The sequence below is a fragment of the Sciurus vulgaris genome (assembly GCF_902686455.1).
Source record: "Sciurus vulgaris genome assembly, chromosome: 15".
Lineage (NCBI taxonomy): Eukaryota > Metazoa > Chordata > Mammalia > Rodentia > Sciuridae > Sciurus > Sciurus vulgaris.
In genome coordinates this window covers 71,346,917-71,365,860 of record NC_136476.1, presented here as the reverse complement: position 1 = coordinate 71,365,860, position 18,944 = coordinate 71,346,917, and the positions used below count along the sequence as shown (strand labels likewise).

Genomic DNA, 18,944 nt, shown 5'->3' with positions numbered 1-18,944 from the left:
ACTTTTTTTTTTTTTTTTTTTTTTTTTCCCAAACAGGAAACTGCCAGGGATAATCAGACAGATAATCTAGCTTTGGAATGGACACGTTTTGCCATAGGTTTTAGTGCCATAGAGTCCAATAATGGACAGCCAGTCCATCAGGTCACACAACTCCAAGGCCACCTTAACCATCATGTCATGGCCAACCCCTTTTGAAACTGTACAGAGCCTCTTGTGTGGGACTCACCCTGTGGCCTCAGGAGGGGGATGGCAAGGAAACTAAAATGCTGTATGTAAAAGGAAAAAAGTCATAAATTAATCCCCTCATCTGATGTTCAACAAATGTTCCCATATCTCTCCCTCTGTTCTTCTCTTAAAGTTTAGGAAGTTGCATGATGCATGTTTATCTAAGTTTTAAAAAGTCTATTCTTGTGTTCAAGACTTCCTGGATCTTGGTGTATGATTTAAAACAGTGCTTTGTCCTTCTTCAGGAGAATCTCCCAAATTGGGAGAAGTCACGGTGGCCGAGGTGGCCTGGGACACCCTCAAGCTCAACTGGACAGCTCCAGAGGGGGCCTATGAGCACTTTGTCATTCAGGTGCAGGAGGCTGACACCGGAGAGGTGGCCCAGAACCTCACAGTCCCTGGAGGACTGAGGTCCGTGGACCTGTCTGGGCTCAGATCAGTCACACGCTATAGCATCACCATCCGCGGGGTCGCTTGGGACTTCAGCACAGCCCCTCTCTCTGTTGAAGTCTTGACAGGTATTCTAGACGATGTCACTCATTCTCTCCATGCCCTCTATCTGCTCCGGAGCCATCAAGGCTCAAAATTGGATTTAGCCCATGTCTCGTAGGGGGACATACCAGTGAATCATCCCTACTTCCCAAATGTCACATCCCTTATTTGGCCACGTTCTCCTTGTGGTCTGGTAGCCAGTCCTGTGGAAAATTCCACCTATTCTTCATTTACGAAAGTGAGAGGTTGCTCTTTCCAAAGCAAGTTGCAGTCATAATATCTAAGAAGTTGGAAAGCCCTACTTGTAAGTGAAGAAAGAAAAGAAAATAGCTCTGAGCTCATGCCAAGCACACTCAAGGACACTCCAAAGCCCTGTTTGTATGTCAAGAAGGGAAGTCCTGAACAATTGCTCAAACCACCTTTCATTCCCAAAGGTTGCATAGAAAAACCCTGGCTTTAGTGCCAACAACGAGAGCACACTCAACTCCCCAGTAAATCAAGCATCTGTAACCGACACTAACCAGACAACTCATCCCAACCTCAGCCAAAATGCCCTCTCACCTGGATCCCAGCATGCGATTGCCTTTTTTAGTAACCCGGCTACTCTATGTCCTTATGCAGAGAAGGTTCCAGATCTGGGAAACCTCACAGTGACCGAGGTTAGCTGGGATGCCCTCAGACTGGACTGGACCACACCCGATGGCACCTATGACCAGTTTATCATTCAGGTCCAAGAGGCTGGCCAGGTGGAAGAGGCTCATAATCTCACGATTCCTGGCAGGCTGCGCTCGGTGAAGATCCCAGGCCTCAGGGCTGGCACCCCTTACACAGTCACCCTGCGTGGCGAGCTCAGGGGCCACAGTACTCAGCCTCTTGCTGTGGAGGCCATCACAGGTACATGCCCCCTTCCAGACCGGATGTAAGCCAGCCTGTCACTGGAATAGAAAATTCCCCATGTGGCAGGGTATCCCCCCCTACAAGTGGTTGGCAGGCACTTGAATCTCTAACTCAGGAAGCCCTGGGCTGGAATTCTACCTTACTGGCTGAATATTCTTGGGAATATCACTTTCCATCTCTGAGCCTTTTCTCAACTTCAAAGCAGGGACCATATTGCTACTTTGGAACCCAGTCATGAACATAAATGAGCTGGTGAATGAAAGTGCCCGTCACATGGTCATCATTGAATAGCAAATAGCTGAATGAATCGTAGAGCAACAGTCATAAGGAAAAATAGCACGAACAGCAAGTTCATGGCACTAAGGATAAAGGCAGAATTTTCTAGAAAAACCTTCTCACTTCTAGCCTTAGAGTCACTCACATCTAACTTCTAGCCAGATGGCTACAGAATCACCCTTGGAAATGATCTAGTCATCTTCAGATGAAAGTATCCACTGCTGTCTCCTTATCAGATATTCAGGACAAGAATATTTCCAAGAAAGGGCAGCACTTTTGAGTTTGTTGTTCGTTATTTAACTTGGAGAGAGAAAACAATTCCTCTCAATTTGTCCCCTGAAAATTGGATGCTCCCTCTATCATTTAAAAACTGTGTGCTCTTCTTGAGGTTTCTAGAAAATAACTTCCAAAGGTACTAAATGGGCCAAATTTGTGGTTATCACGTTTTTTTCTAAGATAATGTCCCTTGTATTTTGCTAATGCCACAGAAATGATCTAATTCAAATAAGTTGTTTTTCTTGCTTTTATATGCCAAATAAACTTGGTCATTAATAGAAACCACATGGAATTTCAGAATTAAGAAAGGCGATGTTATCATTTACCCAATTTGGCCAAATAATTATTCTGTGTTTCCTCAAATACCTTCAGACAAAACAAGAACAAAAAGGGCCTTTGAGAAATGTGGGATCAGGTGCAGGATGCTGATGATCTACCTTCATGGTCGGCAAACTTTTGTTTCTAGCAATAAAACTTCTTTAGCAAATGAAACCTCCCAGGGAAGTCCTCCATATGACAGACATAAAGCAGTTCTAGGGAGCTGGGAAGGAAGAGGGAGATGCCTGCATCTGTGTCCCAATGTAGTCCTTCCAGGAAAGTGCCAGATCTGTAGGTGGGACAGTTTGAAAACAGACCCTTTAACAGGAAAAGTCTGCTCAGAGACTCCTGGCACCCTGGATCCAGGGATACCCGAGAACAAAACTCCCCTGCCTTTGGAGGGTGAGGTGGAGACCCCTGCAGATATTTTCCTCCGTAACTTCTTATCCACAGCCACTTCGGCTTCAAGAAGAGAGGCTGAGAAGTTGCATTTTATCCTGAGAATCATCTCATAAAGCAGTGGATTTTTTTTTTTCCTACATCAGAATGCAATCCTTTAAAATCAGCAATAATAACTCCATTAAATTTCCTTCCTACATCATATAAAATTAATAGTAGGCCCTGTTCTGCACCATTTACTGAGGAAAATAGTCATTTTTAATTTAAAGTAGGCACACACATTTCACGGGAGCACCTCTGCGGTGTGACACATCCATTCTTCACTCAGCGGCAGAATCGGGTGGGAGGAGAGAAGCAAGCAAGAATCAGACATGTAACCTCTGATCCCTGAAAGCCGAGGGAAGTCCAGAGATAAAGCCTCATGCTTGTCCAAACTTGAGACAGTACATGCTGTATAAAGCCAGGCAGACAGCAGGTGGCCTGCAATGAGGCAAGCTCTAATTCCAAGTCAGTCATGAGATGAAGCAGGTCAGTCACCCAAATGACTGAGAATTTCCAAGAAGAAACACCTACATACACAATGACCTATTTCCTTAAGCTGCCACTTGTCAGTCTTTTCACTCTGTCAGGTATGATGTGCAGGGATTGATAAATACTATTATACAATCATCACCAAGCCAATGAAATAGTACTGTCAGCATCGTTGGAAGGTAAAGAGAGAGGAGCTCAAAGAGAAGTCAAGTGACATGCCCAAGATGACACAGCCGGCAAATAGCAGTGTTGGAATTCTATCCAAGATCTGTCCATCTCCAAAACCTGCACTTTCAACCCCACTTCCCTCATCCAGACCTACAGCCCACCTCTTCCCCATGCCCATTGGCAGCTGGCTGTGCATGCTCAGGGGCTGCCTGGGAAGTTGTGCATCTGTACAGACGCCTTTGCCCCCTCAAGGCTAAGCCACGCAAATGTTCCCCTTTCTGACCATTTTCAACTCCTGCAGAAAGATGCAGCCAGAGTGCCAAGTTGAAAGCATAAGCACCCACAGCCCAGGAATCACCCACACAAAACACTCCTCTCCTCTTTCTCTCTTACCAGGAGCTGGGCTGTGGGACTTGTGGTTCCTCATTTTCTGTTTGCAGCACTGACAAATACCTCTCTATCCTTCTCCAGAGGAGCTCCCCCAGCTGGGAGACTTAGTCGTGACTGAGGTCAGCTGGGATGGCCTCAAACTCAACTGGACAGCAGGTGACCAGGCCTATGAGCACTTTGTCATTCAGGTGCAGGAGGCCAACAAGGTGGAGGCCGCTCAGAATCTCACGGTGCCTGGCAGCCTCCGGGCTGTGGACATCCCCGGCCTCAAAGCTGCCACCCCTTACAGAGTCACCCTCTATGGGGTGATCCGGGGCCATAGAACACCAGTGCTGTCTGCTGAGGCCTTCACAGGTACCTTTTCCTCCACTGTCCATGCTTTCTCCCCAGGTTCCCTGCTTCCTCTCCAAGAGATGGAGTAGGGAGTCAGCTTTCCTCCATAACCGAACCCTTTCATGTGCCCTTAATGGCTGCTCATGCATGCTCAGAGACGTCCCTGTGGGCCGCACCTCTGTCTGGAAGCCCTCACCATGGCTGTGATGAAGAGGGCGGTGTTGCCTTTCTAGCCTCCAGTCCCCAGCCTCCCTCCCATACTTAACCTGGCCAGTCCTACAACTACATCTTCTTTGCATGATGGCTTTTTGTCTCATGAATTAAACTTGATGGTTTTAATTATCCTCTCCAGTGCTGGCATATAACTAGAAGCCCATCTTTTCCAACTGTGAGGAGACACATATTATTTCTTTTAGAAAATCTTTTGCCACTTGAAAATGGTGCTTTACTATCTCCCTCAAGGGTCTGGGTCCTGTGCTTCTGGCACTTAAGAAATGTTTCCTTCAAGTGCACTGAATAGAATAAGAGAACTGCCCTCCCAATTCCCTCAGATACTGAGTCATTGTTAGAACATCAAATTAGCAAACAGTTAGACCAAAATGAAAAAATAAATCATGCAATTATGACTAGAGACCATACCAAAGAGAAAGCCATTCATCAGCAGAAGTACAGTCAGCAGCATTTGAAGTAAGGAATGTCCCAGGCTATGAAACCCTTTCTGCTCTTTGAATCGAGAGTTGCTCACTGGAGTGCTGGCGTTTGGAAGGCAGACTCCCACCTCCCTTCGCTCTGTTCCAGTCACCAGCCTCCAGTGTTTCCCCGGAGCCTGCTAAAGTGAGCGGCCTCCCCCCACCCCAGCCCCACCGTTTCCCATTGCTCATCTTTACGACATGCCCCAGGTGGTTAGATGCTCAGCAGATGCTGCCCTGCTTTGCTTCCCCAAATGTCTGCCTCCCTTTTCATATGATGATTGCACCTGAACTTTCACAGCAAACCTGCATGACCTCATTCATTTGAAAGCATAGATCTGCAATTAAGCCTTAGTCATTTCAGTAACTCTTACTGAGGAACACAGGCAACTGCATGTGCAGGACCCCAAAATGCCTAGAAATTGTGGTGGACACTGCCCTAAATTTACCCGGGACTCTTTAACCTGACATCCACAAATCATCTGCTCCCAGAAGGCAGAGAAATCACCCACCACTCTGATCTCTCCTGCAGATCATGTGTGTCTTTCTTTTTAATGACAGTGACATTCTTACCTCTGATGATCCAGCCTATGGGGAGGACGGGCCATAATTCCATCTGATCTGTGTTTCAACAGATCATTGGGTTGGTCTCAGAGACCAGGAGTCTCTTTCCCTTACTAAACAGCACCAACTTTTCAAACCCTGCTCCTGCCTGCCCTCTGCATGTTTATTCCTATTGCAGGACCATCTCCAAGACAAAATGTTATTTCTTGGCTAAAAAGCATTGCTGAAACTGCCTTGTCTTGGCTTAATGCTCTTGGCTGGCAATACGGTGCGAGTCCCTGTGGCCTACACAGAAGCAATTAAGAGAGGGGACCAGCTATGTGAGAACAGCTGGCTGGCCCTTATCTGAAGTATGAAAAATATATCAAGGATTACACTGAGACACTTGCCAATCCCTTCAAGTCACAAAAACAGAAGCCTCCAGGTGCCACCGTGTGAGGCTAATGTGTCAGAGTTATTTAACCTTCATTTGAATAGATGGGAGCTCCCTCAAAGCAAAGCAAGGGATGTCTGGGGAGGCATCCAAGTCACCTTGGTCTCCTGAGAGCAATTCAAGAGAGAGGGAGCTCCCAGCACTCCTGTATTTTGACCCATGGCCACCAGCCCTGAGGCGGGGCTCCTGGAGACAGGTGCGGATAACACACAGCTGCCCCGCTGAGATCATCCAGCTCATCTCTCTCGAAGGATCTCACAGACCTGATCACGCATGGCAGTGCAGAGTGGAAAAGCCTAATCTCCATGCCTTCCTTTCTTAACCTCTAATAAGGTCCCCTTCTCTCTCATTGGCACTTATCCAACACAGCGCTTCATTTCGCCATAACCCTGAACTCTGGAATCTTTCTCCCCAGCAATGGTTTAACAACCTTAATCTGAAAACACAGAGGAATCACTAACTCAAATTTATTTATTTTTTTCCTTCTCTCCTGCCCCTGTTTTTTTTTTTTTTTTTTTTTTCCCAGCCGAAGAACCTGAAATGGGAAATTTAAATGTTTCTGACATAACTCCTCAGAGCTTCAACCTGTCCTGGACAGCAACTGACGGGGCCTTCGAGACCTTTACCATTGAAATTATTGATTCCAATAGGTTGCTGCAAACCGCGGAACATAATGTCTCTGGTGCTGAACGAACTGCCCACATCTCAGGGCTTCCCCCTAGTACTGATTTCATTGTCTACCTCTCTGGACTTGCTCCCAGCATTCGGACCAAAACCATCAGCACCACAGCCTCCACAGGTACATGTGTTTCCCCGAGTTCTAACGCCCCGGGTCCTCAGGCTTCTCTGCAGCCCCTCCTGCTCACCCATCGGAGCATATGCCAATGTGCTAGCTCCTCCATGATGCTGGACTGGAGTGCTATCTCACATAACTCTCTTCCGACCGCAGCCCGAGTGGTAGATTGCCGTAAAGCGTGTGCCCGGTTATCCTTGATCAGGACATTTATTTGCAGCACACAATATAGTTCGATCCAGATTGCCATATAGAATCTGGAGAAAAGAATGCTCTCCTTTGGCAACTTAAAAGCTATGATGAGAGCTGTCCTTGGCTTAGAAAGATGTCTACATCCATCAATGAGTTCTTAAGAATTGGATTTTTGTGTTTTTTCTAGTGTCTTTGTCTTCCTAGAGTCTTGAAACTTCTCTTACCCAAATATCCCAATAAGTTAAGGAAACTGTTGATAGTGTTTTGTTTTAAATTGAGAAAATGAAGAGAAAGAGCAAATTACTCATCAGATGAGTGCAGGAGATAGCCATGCCATCAGATCACCCCCATTTCAACACCACCTCCAAGGGGGAGAAATCAGACCCTGCTTTCTTGCCCCCCAAAACAGTGAATGGTACATTACAAAAATAAAAGAGAGTGACCACGTTCAAAGAGGGAGCTTAGTTTAGAAAGGAGTGAATGCTCTCCCTTTGAACTTGTGGTATCTATGTCATATGTATCCTATGCCAGATGTTCCTCTGCTGTGCAGAGAACCCCGTGGGAATTCAGAAAGAAGAGCTTTGTCCATTCGAGATAGCATTCTTAGCATATGTTAGATAATGCATTCCCTTAACAGGTCAGCCAAGACATCACAAGCTGAAAACAAAAATGATATTTATAGAACAAACACTGGAATTTTTTTCCTTATAACTCATAAAGTAAGGGTCCATTTTCTGGGGATTCCAAGAAAAGGACTGGCATTATAGCACCAATATTATCTATCACTTAGTTTGCCCGTGTTTGTGGGAGGGTCTGTCCTCATCTGCATGAGACTACAAATTGTTTTCAGGGTGGTCCCTAGAAAAGGGAGGGAGCCAGCACTGTCTAGATTCTAGCACAGCCAAACGAAAGTCTAACAAATCCTAGGGGAGGAAATTAGTCAACCATATGTACTTGGTTCAAATTGGTTTTCAACAAGACAAGCTGCTTTACTGGAAGGTACAGTCTAAACAATATGGGTTTAGTCTCTTGTGTTTTGAGTTTGAACTACGGTGGTGTTTTAAACTGACATGCTCTCATCTATTTTCTTCTTGCGTTAGTAGCCAAACCTCTCCTTAGTCATCTCACTGTCTCAAGGTGACCTAGGGCAGTGCGTCCATTTCATGGAAAGCCCAGACTTTGGTAGCTTTCTTGTAGAAGTTAGGAATGCTGACCAACCCCAGGAGCTGGTGGTGTACTCTGTGCCCAGGGCATCCTGCAGCTCGGTCATCACCACCTCAAAGCTGCTTCTAATTACAAGCCCACCTTCATGGACTGATGGGCAGGCAGTGTGCTCAGACCCTGATGATCCAAGTGCCACAGGTATTTCCCATTGTGGGTTCTTCACTTGCCATTGAACTTCCTCTGAATCACATCCCAGATGTCAACCCAGTCCTCATCCTCCCAGTTCCACTAGATCTTTTTTAATTTGACAGAGCCAACCAAATTGGAGTTTGAAAGCTTTAAAATAGCCCTCACCCCAAATTAAGGAACTTCAGCATCTGACCTCTTTTCCCTAAATGTTCACTCCCACTTAGAGTTGCTCTCTGAGTTAATGTGACTTGCTGTGTCTGAATTTTTAAAACATCCTTTCATCTGATCTTAAATAATCCTTCCCTTTGCCATCCATTATCATCTGCCTGTGCTGTGGTCTTTCTAATCAAAGTTTGCCTGTGTCATATTCAGAGAAATGTGCATGTCAGTTTTGGTTCCTTGATCAGAATGATCTACAGTATCTGTCTAGCAGAATTTTAAATATGGTGCCACTAGCAGGCTAAGAAGAGATACTAGGTCATGATCCAAGAACCACGTGAGAGGACCTGGTGGTCTCCTCTTGTTCTGGAGACTTTCATTTGCCTGGATTCCCAACAGACTGCTCTTTTTGTCAAGCATGTGTCCTCACCCACTGATGTCTGTTCTGAAGGTTCAGAATCTTTCCATCATCTCGTCTAAATCTTGGTGCATGTGGTGGACATTCAGCATTCAGTGCATTCAGTTTTTGAACATGTCTCTTCCTGAAAGTAGACAGCATGTTAAGGAATTATTCCAAAGGGTCAGAAATGGTGGGAGAAAAATGTCCCTCGCTTGCATGGAATACTGACCACAACCAAACTAGTATTCTCTGTCTGAGTTTATCTTGCATCTCACATTTGAGCTTGGTTGTACTTTCTGGGGGTCAGAAGGTAAAACTAATCTTAATAACCCAGATCTTATTCTGCATGATGAATGTGTTGGTACTGCCAGTTTTTGTCTGTGAGCATGAGAATAATTCCAAAATGCATCTTTAATTTGGGATATTGCTTTTGTAGCAAAATATAGGCAAAAAGCAGAGCTTGGAGAATTTTATCTTTTGTGTGGTTAAAAAAATGTACCAGTGCCATAGCTCAAAACTACAGCATTATTAGTCTCTCAAACTGATTGATAATGTAGGAAATTCCTTGTCATTGCTTACATCTATATTCTGTTTCTGAGCCAGATCTTATATTTGCCCCTTGAGACTTTAGAGCATCCAGTCATGCTGTACAATTGTGCAGTTAAAGTTTATCCAAGGGATCCCCTTCTTTCCTCCAAATATTTGAGCTAAAGCAAAACAACACCCAAGACCTCAGAAGAAATAGTCTGCCTTTCCCAACACTAAATTCTGTTCCACATATTTCAATCCTCCAGAAATATTGCCTCTCTCTAAAATACAGTTTGGGTTGAACTCATCTTAGTGTTAGTTGTTAAATGAGCATTTGGGAGGTCAACCCTACGTACATTTCTGTTGAAAGTAGCTGCCATAAAGCCCCTTATATTGAATGAGTGGCTCTCACCACTGATTGTCTAGATTTTACAGGGCAAAGAGAAGTTTCTCCTCAGTAGAATCAGCCATCTTTCAAAATTATGCAATAAGCAAACTCTCTAATCAGAAAAGGCAGTGCTTAGCTTCAAGTTTTCCCTTGGCTTTTGCATCCACCAAGAATGGAAGCCATTTTCACTTTTACAGTATTTTGGCTGAGATGCAGATTTTCCTATGACACATACATTTGGATTTCTATGCCACTACAGAATTTCTCTGACATGGATATTAGCCTTTAATTTGTGCCATCCTAATAAGATCAAAAGAAGACTAAACTCCAAAGGAGCATTTTCTAAAGCATGTTCAGTGGAACACTAGCTCCAGGGGATGTTCAAAGAATATTTCTGAGATGGGGTATCATTGATCAATAAGTTTATGAAATGCTTGGGCTACCAAAATCAAATACATTATTTACAGAACAAGCTCATTAGAGCTTTTCAGATGCTAATACACGGTGAGTCTCTACAATCGTATATAATATGCAGTGTTGACGCTGCATTCATCAGCATGAAGCTGTCTTTTCTTGGAACAACTTAGGGCTAGTGCCCCACTACGACTTTGGAAAATGGAGCCATAATACCCTTTACATTAATTTTACCTACCTCTAATGGCTTGTCCACTTTTCCTCATAGATTCCTAGGAAATGGCCATGACTATAATTTACAAGAACACGAATCCCTACCTGCAAAAAAAGCAATATATTCCCTGCTGTTATAATCAGTGCAGTCATAGATACAGTCCAACATACTATCTTTTCTGCAGCTAATTGGAAATAATGATGCATATTTGTGTTCTGTGGTGACATTCTGGAAAAATCTACTGCTTCTTCTAATAACGTTTCTCTCTTTGTCTCTGTCCTGTTCCTTTCCCTTCAGAGCCAGAGCCACAGTTGGGCACGCTAATTCTTAGCAATATTACTCCTGACAGCTTCAACGTGTCATGGACCACTCAAGCTGGGCTTTTTGCAAAGATCGTTATCAATGTGAGCAATGCTCAGTCACTGCATGAGGCCCAGCAATTCACAGTCCCAGGAGATGTACAGCAAGCTCACATCTCCGGCTTGGTGGAGAACACTGGCTATGACGTTAGTGTGGCAGGGACCACCTGGGCTGGTGACCCCTCTAGACCCCTCACTGCCTTTGTCATTACAGGTATTCAGAGATTCTCGTTTGTCTGTTTGGAATTCTGACACAGGGAAAGGGGAAAGGAGACAGATATTGTAAAGGAAAATTCGATCCAAATGCAGTCTGCACTCCAAATGTAAACTTCTCTATTTTTAATTGTAATCAAAAATAATAGTTGTTTAATTTATGAGGTGCAAAGTGACGTTTTGATATATGTATATGTTGTGGCCTGATTAAGTTGAATTAGTTAACATATCAATCACCTCTCCTACTTTTCATGGTGAAAACATTTAAAATCCACTTTTATAAACAATTTTGAAATATACAGTATATCACTACTAAGTGTGGTCACCAAGCTGTGCAATAGCTTGCTAAGACTTCTTCCTCCTGTCTAACTAAACTTTGTACCGTTTGGCCAGCAGCTCCCTTTTCTCAGTTCCTGGTTGCTCCAGCCTCTGGTAACTACCAGCGTACTCTACTTACATGTTAAACTTCTTTAAAATCCACATGTAAGTGAGATCATGCAGTATTTTTTTTTTCTGTGCCTGGCTTATTTCCCTTAACATCATGTCTTTCAAGTTTAGCCATGTAGTTGTAAATGACAGTTTCTTTTTTAAGTCTGTATGATATTTCATTAGATATATTTAGCACATTTTCTTTATGCGCTCATTCATGGATGAACACATAGGTTGCGAGGAGACACTATACATAATAGCCAAGATACCCCATGTCGGCTTCCAAGAGAAGGCATTGCCGAGGCTTCTGGAAGGGAGAGATGCTTCACAGGCACTCTGAGGAAGCAGAAGCAATCTTCTCAATGGCTGTATAAAGCTTTCAGGTAGTTTTATAGGCTGCAACATTCACAGTTTGGAGACACTGGCTAGAGAATAAATTCTAAGTTAGTAGAGGCTTAGGAAAGGGATGTTGTCCATAAATCATACCACTTAAGGCAGTTCATAAATTATCTGTCCTAGAAATATAATAATCCATCTTAAAAAAAAAAAAAAAAAACTTAGTCTTAAAATTGACAAATATAGCAGATTGATGAAGATTCACCCTGAGATGGTAGATAAATTATAAGGTTAGTTAAAATCTTACCCATTTGTCAAATTTGATTTCTGACTTCACTTTGAATTACATAAGGGAATGGCTGTCTATTTTCTCTACTGATATTTTCCCAAATCCATGGTAAAAGCTAAAAATGGTGTGAGGTTACCAAATCTCTAGCCTGAAAAATGTTTAAAAGTCTCTTGTCTTCCACTAATGACAACTTTCAGGAGACAGACTTTGCTGTCTGATTTCCACACTAAACTAGTCTTTCCCGGGATCTAAATTGCTCTAAGATATGTTAATCAGTACAATTGAATAATTTCCTGCAGGCACTAGGGCAACCTGGCAGAGTGAGGATTTTGAAATGAGCCTGTTTGGTTTCTAACCTCTCCCATATCTTCTTAGCTGCATAACCTTGGCAAGTTCCTAACTTGTTTGGACCCCAGTTCCCTAACATAAGGCAAAAGGACACCCACAGGTGCCTCTGGTAGCCTGTCTCAGGGATGAAGCAGATGCTATGAAATGTAACCTCCTGGCATTCAGTGGGTATGATACAGATGCCAGGCCTTTTCTGCTATCTCCCAAAAGTATAAGGAAAGTCATGTTCTTAAAAATAACCCACAAGGCTGGGGGTAGCCCAGTGGTGGAGCACTTGCCTAGCATGCACAAGGCCTTGGATTCCATCCCCAGCATTGCAAATAAGCAAGTAAATAAACTTTTTAAAAAATGGCCAACACGCCTCAACTAAACACTAGTGCCGTGCAGTCATAACTTGCTTATCATTTGCAAGAGAACCCTGGGTATGTTTGAATGTAAGATTAAAAAGTGGTTGATTTTTCTGTCCGGTTATTGAATGTGAATTGAATTATTTAGATCAGGCCACAAAGGCGGAACTTAGTAATTCATGAAGGAGCCTGGAAGAGCAGGTGTGAGGTTTGAGGTCCCACTGCCCTGGAGGAGGGCAAAGCTATAGAGGCAATCAGGCCCTTACTTGTAGCCCCTTGCAAGACCTCCCAGGGAACAGAGAGGAGAGAGAGGCTGAAACCTGTTCCCAATAACAGATCCAGTTACAGCATTGTCTCTGCTAATCCGGATGTGAAAAGACTCTGCATTTTAAAAGAACGATATTTAAATAGAACAAACCATGAACAGGAGAGACTTGAAAAAACAAGCCCTTGATTGACTAATTATCCTGAAAGCCCTCATTTTCCTTGGAATTCACTGCTTAGATGGCTTGGAGGTGAAAAGAGGCCAGCTATCAAATAGAGCTCCACTTATCTAAATAAAATCCAGGAGCAGAATTCGAGACCCTTGCCTTGCAGAAAGCATGAAGGCCATCTGAACAGTATATGTGGCTTCATCTTTGTCTTTGATAGAGTTGATTTTGGGGAAGTCTATACGTGAAAAAAAAATCACTCACCATAAACAGCAAGTGTTGCAAAATAAGTACAGGAAGTCCAAGCCACGGCAAAATCTAACTCTCTGCTTAGGCAATGAGGGCATTCCTTCACTTTTTCATTCAGTCACCAAATACTTCTTTTTAAGCCTTTTTTTTTTTTTTTTTTTAACATTCTATGGATTAGATTGTCAGCATTAGCACAAGGTCATTTATCTCTTGAAAGTTTCCATTTAGCCACGGTAGAAAAGAAAGATCTAAACTAGATGCACTGAAGCAGCCTTGGGATTCCCATCCCTTTCCCCTTCTGCTCAGCGATGAATGTGCTCAGCATTACACAGTATCGCTTACTGCAGAGGAGGTCCCGCTGGGCCTCCCGTGCATCAGGACTTGCCAGCACTGGTGGGGTTCACTAATTAGACAGCATCTTGAGCATATGGCAAGCAATATAGAATCTGGAGTCAGAAGACCCTGCTGGAACCCAGCTTACCGCCTTGTGGATGTGTGATCTCCAGTAAGTGATAATCGCCTTTCTCTTTCCTTAGATGTCATGGAGACTGAGGGGTAAGGTGGCAGTATGTCTACCTTACGGTACCCTTGGGACTGTCCAATAGGATGATGAATGTGAAGCCTCCTCAGCGTCTATTGATACTTCTGAGTATCAGTAGAAATTTAGCTGATGCAAGCTCACCCTTTGTATCACCCTAGTGTGTGAAAAGGCCCCTTGGCACCTGAGAAATCAGAGCACCTGGGACACAGATGTTTGGTGACTGAATGAACAAAGGACGGTGAAGCTTCTTGATGACCCAGATATGTTCTTGTTTTCTGGCTTTATCCAGGAAAATCAGCAGCAAAAGAATCAGCAGATCTTAGAGTTTCTTCCTGGGCCATAACCACAAATTATTAATTTTAACATATTTCAAAAAAAAACTAATCAGGATGTATCTCTAATTAGCCTAATTGATTTGATTCAAAATATGAATTAGAAGTAGAATAGAAGCATATGAAGTATTCCAAAAGAGGAGCATACTTTAAAAAAAAAAAAAAAGTTGATTTGCTTCAAAATCAGAAACAGAAGGAGATAAAGGGGTCCAAACCCAACACAAGACATCCTGTTTGAATAGACAGAAATACGTGGACTTTGGAGTCAGACCCGGCTAAAAACCCTGCTCAATCACATAACAACTCATGACTTTGAACAAGTCATTCAGCTGTTTTGAAACTTGGTTTTCCCACCTGTGAAATCGGAACAATAACCTCCTAATAGACTTGCTTAGAGAATCATCCTAGGTAACACTCTGGCCCCCAGGAAGCTCTTCCCAGACCTTCATTTTCCGAGTGTGTAACAGTGAGTGGCGGAGCGAGTGTCTCTCGTGTGCGTGGAAACCTGTGCTCTCCCGGCAGAATCTCCGCTGCTAACTTGAGTTATTTCGCTCCTCCCTTCTTTCAGAGGCCTTGCCCCTTCTGGAAAACCTAACCATTTCCGACATTAATCCCTACGGGTTCACAGTTTCCTGGATGGCATCGGAGAATGCCTTTGACAGCTTTCTAGTCACGGTGGTGGATTCTGGGAAGCTGCTGGACCCCCAGGAATTCACACTTTCAGGAGCCCAGAGGAAGCTGGAGCTTAGAGGCCTCATAACAGGCATTGGCTATGAGGTCATGGTCTCTGGCTTCACCCAAGGGCACCAAACCAAGCCCCTGAGGGCTGAGATCACTACAGGTATTTCAACTCAAGTGAGCCCTTCTGTCCTCTTCGTGGCCTGTGTCATCTGTCTCCAGTATCACCATGTTCTTAACGTCCTTGTCCATATCCCCTTCTTAATCCACAGGTGGGGCTGTTCTTTCACATCCTTCCACACTTCCCCTTGTTTTCCGTATCTAATGAGCACTCCTCATTCCCATCCCAGAACGAGAAGGTCGAAATGTTCCCACTAGGGGTCCCCAGCCCCTTAGCCCAGTCCTGTCTCTGATTCTTATGTGCTTATTCTGCATCAACTTCCCTATGTTCATCCTGGCTGATCCCCAGCTACATTTCCGCCTTCTCAAAGAAAAATATACCAGTGAGTATATTTTAAAAACATATGCAAAATCTTTACCATCTCAAAGTCTTAACTGTGATCTAACAAACTCACCCAGTGGGCTTGTCATTGGAAAACTAAATTGGAACTTATCACATTGGTAAATGCTAATATCAAAAAGATTTTTAACACAGACTAAATCCATAATTTCTTTAAAATTTAAAGTTGCTAGAGAAATATAGCATTAACAATTTTAAGTCAAAAACCTGTGTTTTCCCAAAGTCTTTCCAGAGATTAGTAGCTCCATAGACCATGTAAAGGCCCTGCTTGTGAAAGAGTTGCATGTTCAAATAAGTTTGGAAGCACCAAGTTCAAGTCAAGTCGATCTGTGTCCACAAGGATTTGTGGAATACCCTATGGTGTATTTCCCAAAGGGCTGTGTTTCCCAAACTTCTTTGCAATGAATATCTTTTAAGGAAGAGGATCAAACAGGCATAATTACTTTGAGCGCACTTTGGGAAACCCACCTCCCAATTTACCTTGATCCTGAGTTTTGTCTAGTGAAGGCAATCCAAGATAAACCCCTGGGTCCAAAGAGTATATCTCAAGAGGTTCCAAGCCTCAGTTCTACAATCTGAATGCTTATCTAATGGTTCCAATAGCAAGAACAGAAGTCAAACAAAAAATCAAGAGTAGGAGCCTGCTTTAGTAAATCAGCTCCAAGAATAGAGCATAAAAAGACCCAAGCGTTTAAAAAGCCATTTTGTTTGGGCTCAAGGGAAGTATAGTCAGAATCATCAAGGGCAGCTCCACAGATTGTTAATGCTGGTTTATTTGTCTTTTCAAAAAGAAAAGAGAAAGGTCTCATAGCAGATGGGCACTCAGCCACTGGAAGACCGAGAGCGAACATAAACAAGTACTGGCTCCGAACTTATTTAGTAATGCACGGGAGGGCCGATGAGGAGTCCAGATGTGGGTTTATAGACGTGCTTTCAGACAGAACCCACACATGCGAGCATCTGCCTGGCTTGTACTGAACGTGGTCCCTCCAGCCTTCCCCTCTCCAGCCCTCCTAGACTCATTAACGTCTGATGATTTTATTTTCTGTATCTCAGGACACTTCTATGTCTGAAAGTCGGGGCACGCTGCCTGTTGATACCCCTACGGGAGAGAAGATTGCTGCTAAATGTTGTTCTCTTTCCTCCTTCTTCCACCATTTTCTCCCCCTCCAGAAGCTGAACCGGAAGTTGACAACCTTCTGGTTTCAGATGCCACCCCAGACGGTTTCCGTCTGTCCTGGACAGCTGATGAAGGGATTTTCGACAGTTTTGTTCTCAGAATCAGAGATACCAAAAGGCAGTCTGAACCACAGGAAATAATCCTCCCTTCCTCTGAACGTACCAGGGACATAACAAATCTCAGAGAGGCCACTGAATATGAAATTGAACTCTATGGAATAAGCAATGGAAGGCGGTCCCAGCCAGTCAGTGCCATAGCAACAACAGGTACTGTGAACACGCAGGCGCAGGCGAGAACAGAGGAGAGTCACTGGGGGGCTCTTCTTCTCCAGGGCTGGGTAATTACAGGAGCTTTGGACACAGACAAGCTCACTAGCTCTGTCAAGTGTGAACTGTTACCTTAGCTGAGTCTTTACAAAGCAGCACGCCATTTACCTAATGGGGTTGTGAGGACTCAGTGAGATAATTCCCTGTAAAGCCCATAGCAGGGGACCTGGCACACAGAAGGACATGGGGAGTGACAGCTGTCACATTGTCCCCAGGGCAGCATGGTTGTTGCAATTATCACATCTTTCAGTTTCCAAAGACTCTGCTTTCTGCCTGTTATCTCATTGTACTGTATCCAGAGATACAATTCCTTGTTCTTTGGTCCAACATGGGATTTACACTAGGTGGGACACAAAGGAGAAATGGCACCTCTTCCGGTAAGGGTTAATATCTATAAAATGTTGCATGTTGAGTAGTTAGTATCATCTCAGCAAGGCAGAGGGAAGGAGCTGGCCAGGATAACAGGATCGTCTATTCAATTCTGTTAGCAATGCTCAAAGCCATGGAGAGGGAGAACTGAAGCCCTTTCCCTCGTAAGCCTAGTCAAGGAGAAAAGAAAAGCTTTAATAACTTGACTCTTGATAATAATAATACTAAGACTGAATGACTCTTTAGAGAGTAAAGGAAAGACCTGCCAGAGGTGAGTTGAATTCTTTCAGGAAGCAGGGAGATGCAGAACCAGCATCCCCCAGGGGCAGCTACTTCACAGAGGAAAGAATCACAGGGAAGTAAATGGGCACTGAGAAAGGGTTCAGTTCAGTCTCTTCTATGTGGCCATGAAAAATATGAGGCTCGGAAAGGTGAAGCCATCTACCTAAGGTCACACAGCTAGGTTTGGAGTAGACCCCCAACCACCAGCTTCTCCCAGGACTGTTAGATACAAGGATACTGGAGGACAGATAACCAGTGAGTATACACACTGTCCTCTCTGACAGGCGTAGAGGCTGCATGAGCCCAGACCGTTTTCTCCTGGGGCAGGGCTGGGTATTTTGTTATGTCACGTTTCAAGAACTAATAAACTTCAAGAAACTACCAAGGGAAATCAAAATCAGTACTTGTAGACATGCTGGGGTCCAGACAGCCAGCGAGGGAGAGGAAAAGCCTGCTCCTTCCACATGCAATACCCCCCTCCTGCAGGTCAGTGTCCCCCCTCCCTGTGACTGGCCATAAAATGGCTCCAGATCAGAGGCAGAGCCTGATTTTTGACCTCGGTTTATAAACACTGCTCTTCAAAGTTTACTTCTGATCTCTGATTTTGTTTTGCTGATTTTTTTTTTCTAGAAGACCTGCAATGAGAGAGAGAGAGAATGAATAATCATGAGCTGCTTTTTTTTTTTTTTTTTATAGAACAAAAGAAAGGAGAAACAGAGCCTGCTGTTCTGGAAGGCCCTCTTTTAGATCCCCTCTATGGGGCCTTTGCATTCACAGCCAAAGAGGAGAACGAGAGGAGGGGAAAAAAAAAAAAAAAAAAAAAAAAAAAAAAGCACGCGTGTGGCCATTTGTGCCCACATTCCCATGCTCTGGGGCTGGGAGAAGGCAGAGGAGGGGACTCCAGTATAGCAGACGCCTAGTTTCCACTGCCCCTCACGAGCTCCAGACACTTTCCCTTTTCTTTGTCCATTCTTTCTCCTCCCTTCTTACCTACCTCACCCCATGGTGATCCCTCCTCCGTGCTGTCCTTCCTCCTCTCAAGCAGCTGTAGTGTCTCCTTCTTGCAGAGGCCTATATACAGGACCTGTCCCCTGAGCAGAAGCTGCCCACCCCAAGTGCCAGGAGCAGCAGAGGGGCAGGGTAGCCTAGTGGTTAGCTGCCAGTCTCCAGCAGATGCTTGGACTCTGATCATGTTTCTCCTTCTTACCAGCTGTGTGACATTGGACAAGTCCCCTTTCCTCTCTCAGCCTCAGTTCCCTCATCTGGAAAATAGGCTTTCTCTC

General features: G+C 44.2%; 1 protein-coding gene and 1 long non-coding RNA gene across 6 annotated transcripts in view; one reads left to right on the top strand and one right to left on the bottom strand.

Moving 5' to 3' along the window:
- The window catches only part of LOC306645022, a 68,255-nt gene that overhangs the window by 4,366 nt on the left and 44,945 nt on the right, over window positions 1-18,944 (bottom strand). The gene's annotated exons all lie outside the window — the stretch shown is intronic.
- TNC (tenascin C) overlaps window positions 1-18,944 on the top strand; it is an 84,822-nt gene that overhangs the window by 44,019 nt on the left and 21,859 nt on the right. Inside the window, exons 12-18 of one of the 5 annotated variants that reach the window (XM_079112269.1) lie at window positions 471-743; window positions 1,339-1,611; window positions 4,054-4,326; window positions 6,518-6,790; window positions 10,730-11,005; window positions 14,875-15,147; window positions 16,678-16,950. The exons of 1 other annotated variant lie outside the window; for it this stretch is intronic. In XM_079112269.1, the coding sequence (XP_078968395.1) occupies window positions 471-743; window positions 1,339-1,611; window positions 4,054-4,326; window positions 6,518-6,790; window positions 10,730-11,005; window positions 14,875-15,147; window positions 16,678-16,950 (1,914 nt within the window). The remainder of the gene's footprint in view (window positions 1-470; window positions 744-1,338; window positions 1,612-4,053; window positions 4,327-6,517; window positions 6,791-10,729; window positions 11,006-14,874; window positions 15,148-16,677; window positions 16,951-18,944) is intronic. 3 more of the 5 variants (XM_079112270.1, XM_079112271.1, XM_079112272.1) reach the window with 3 other exon arrangements.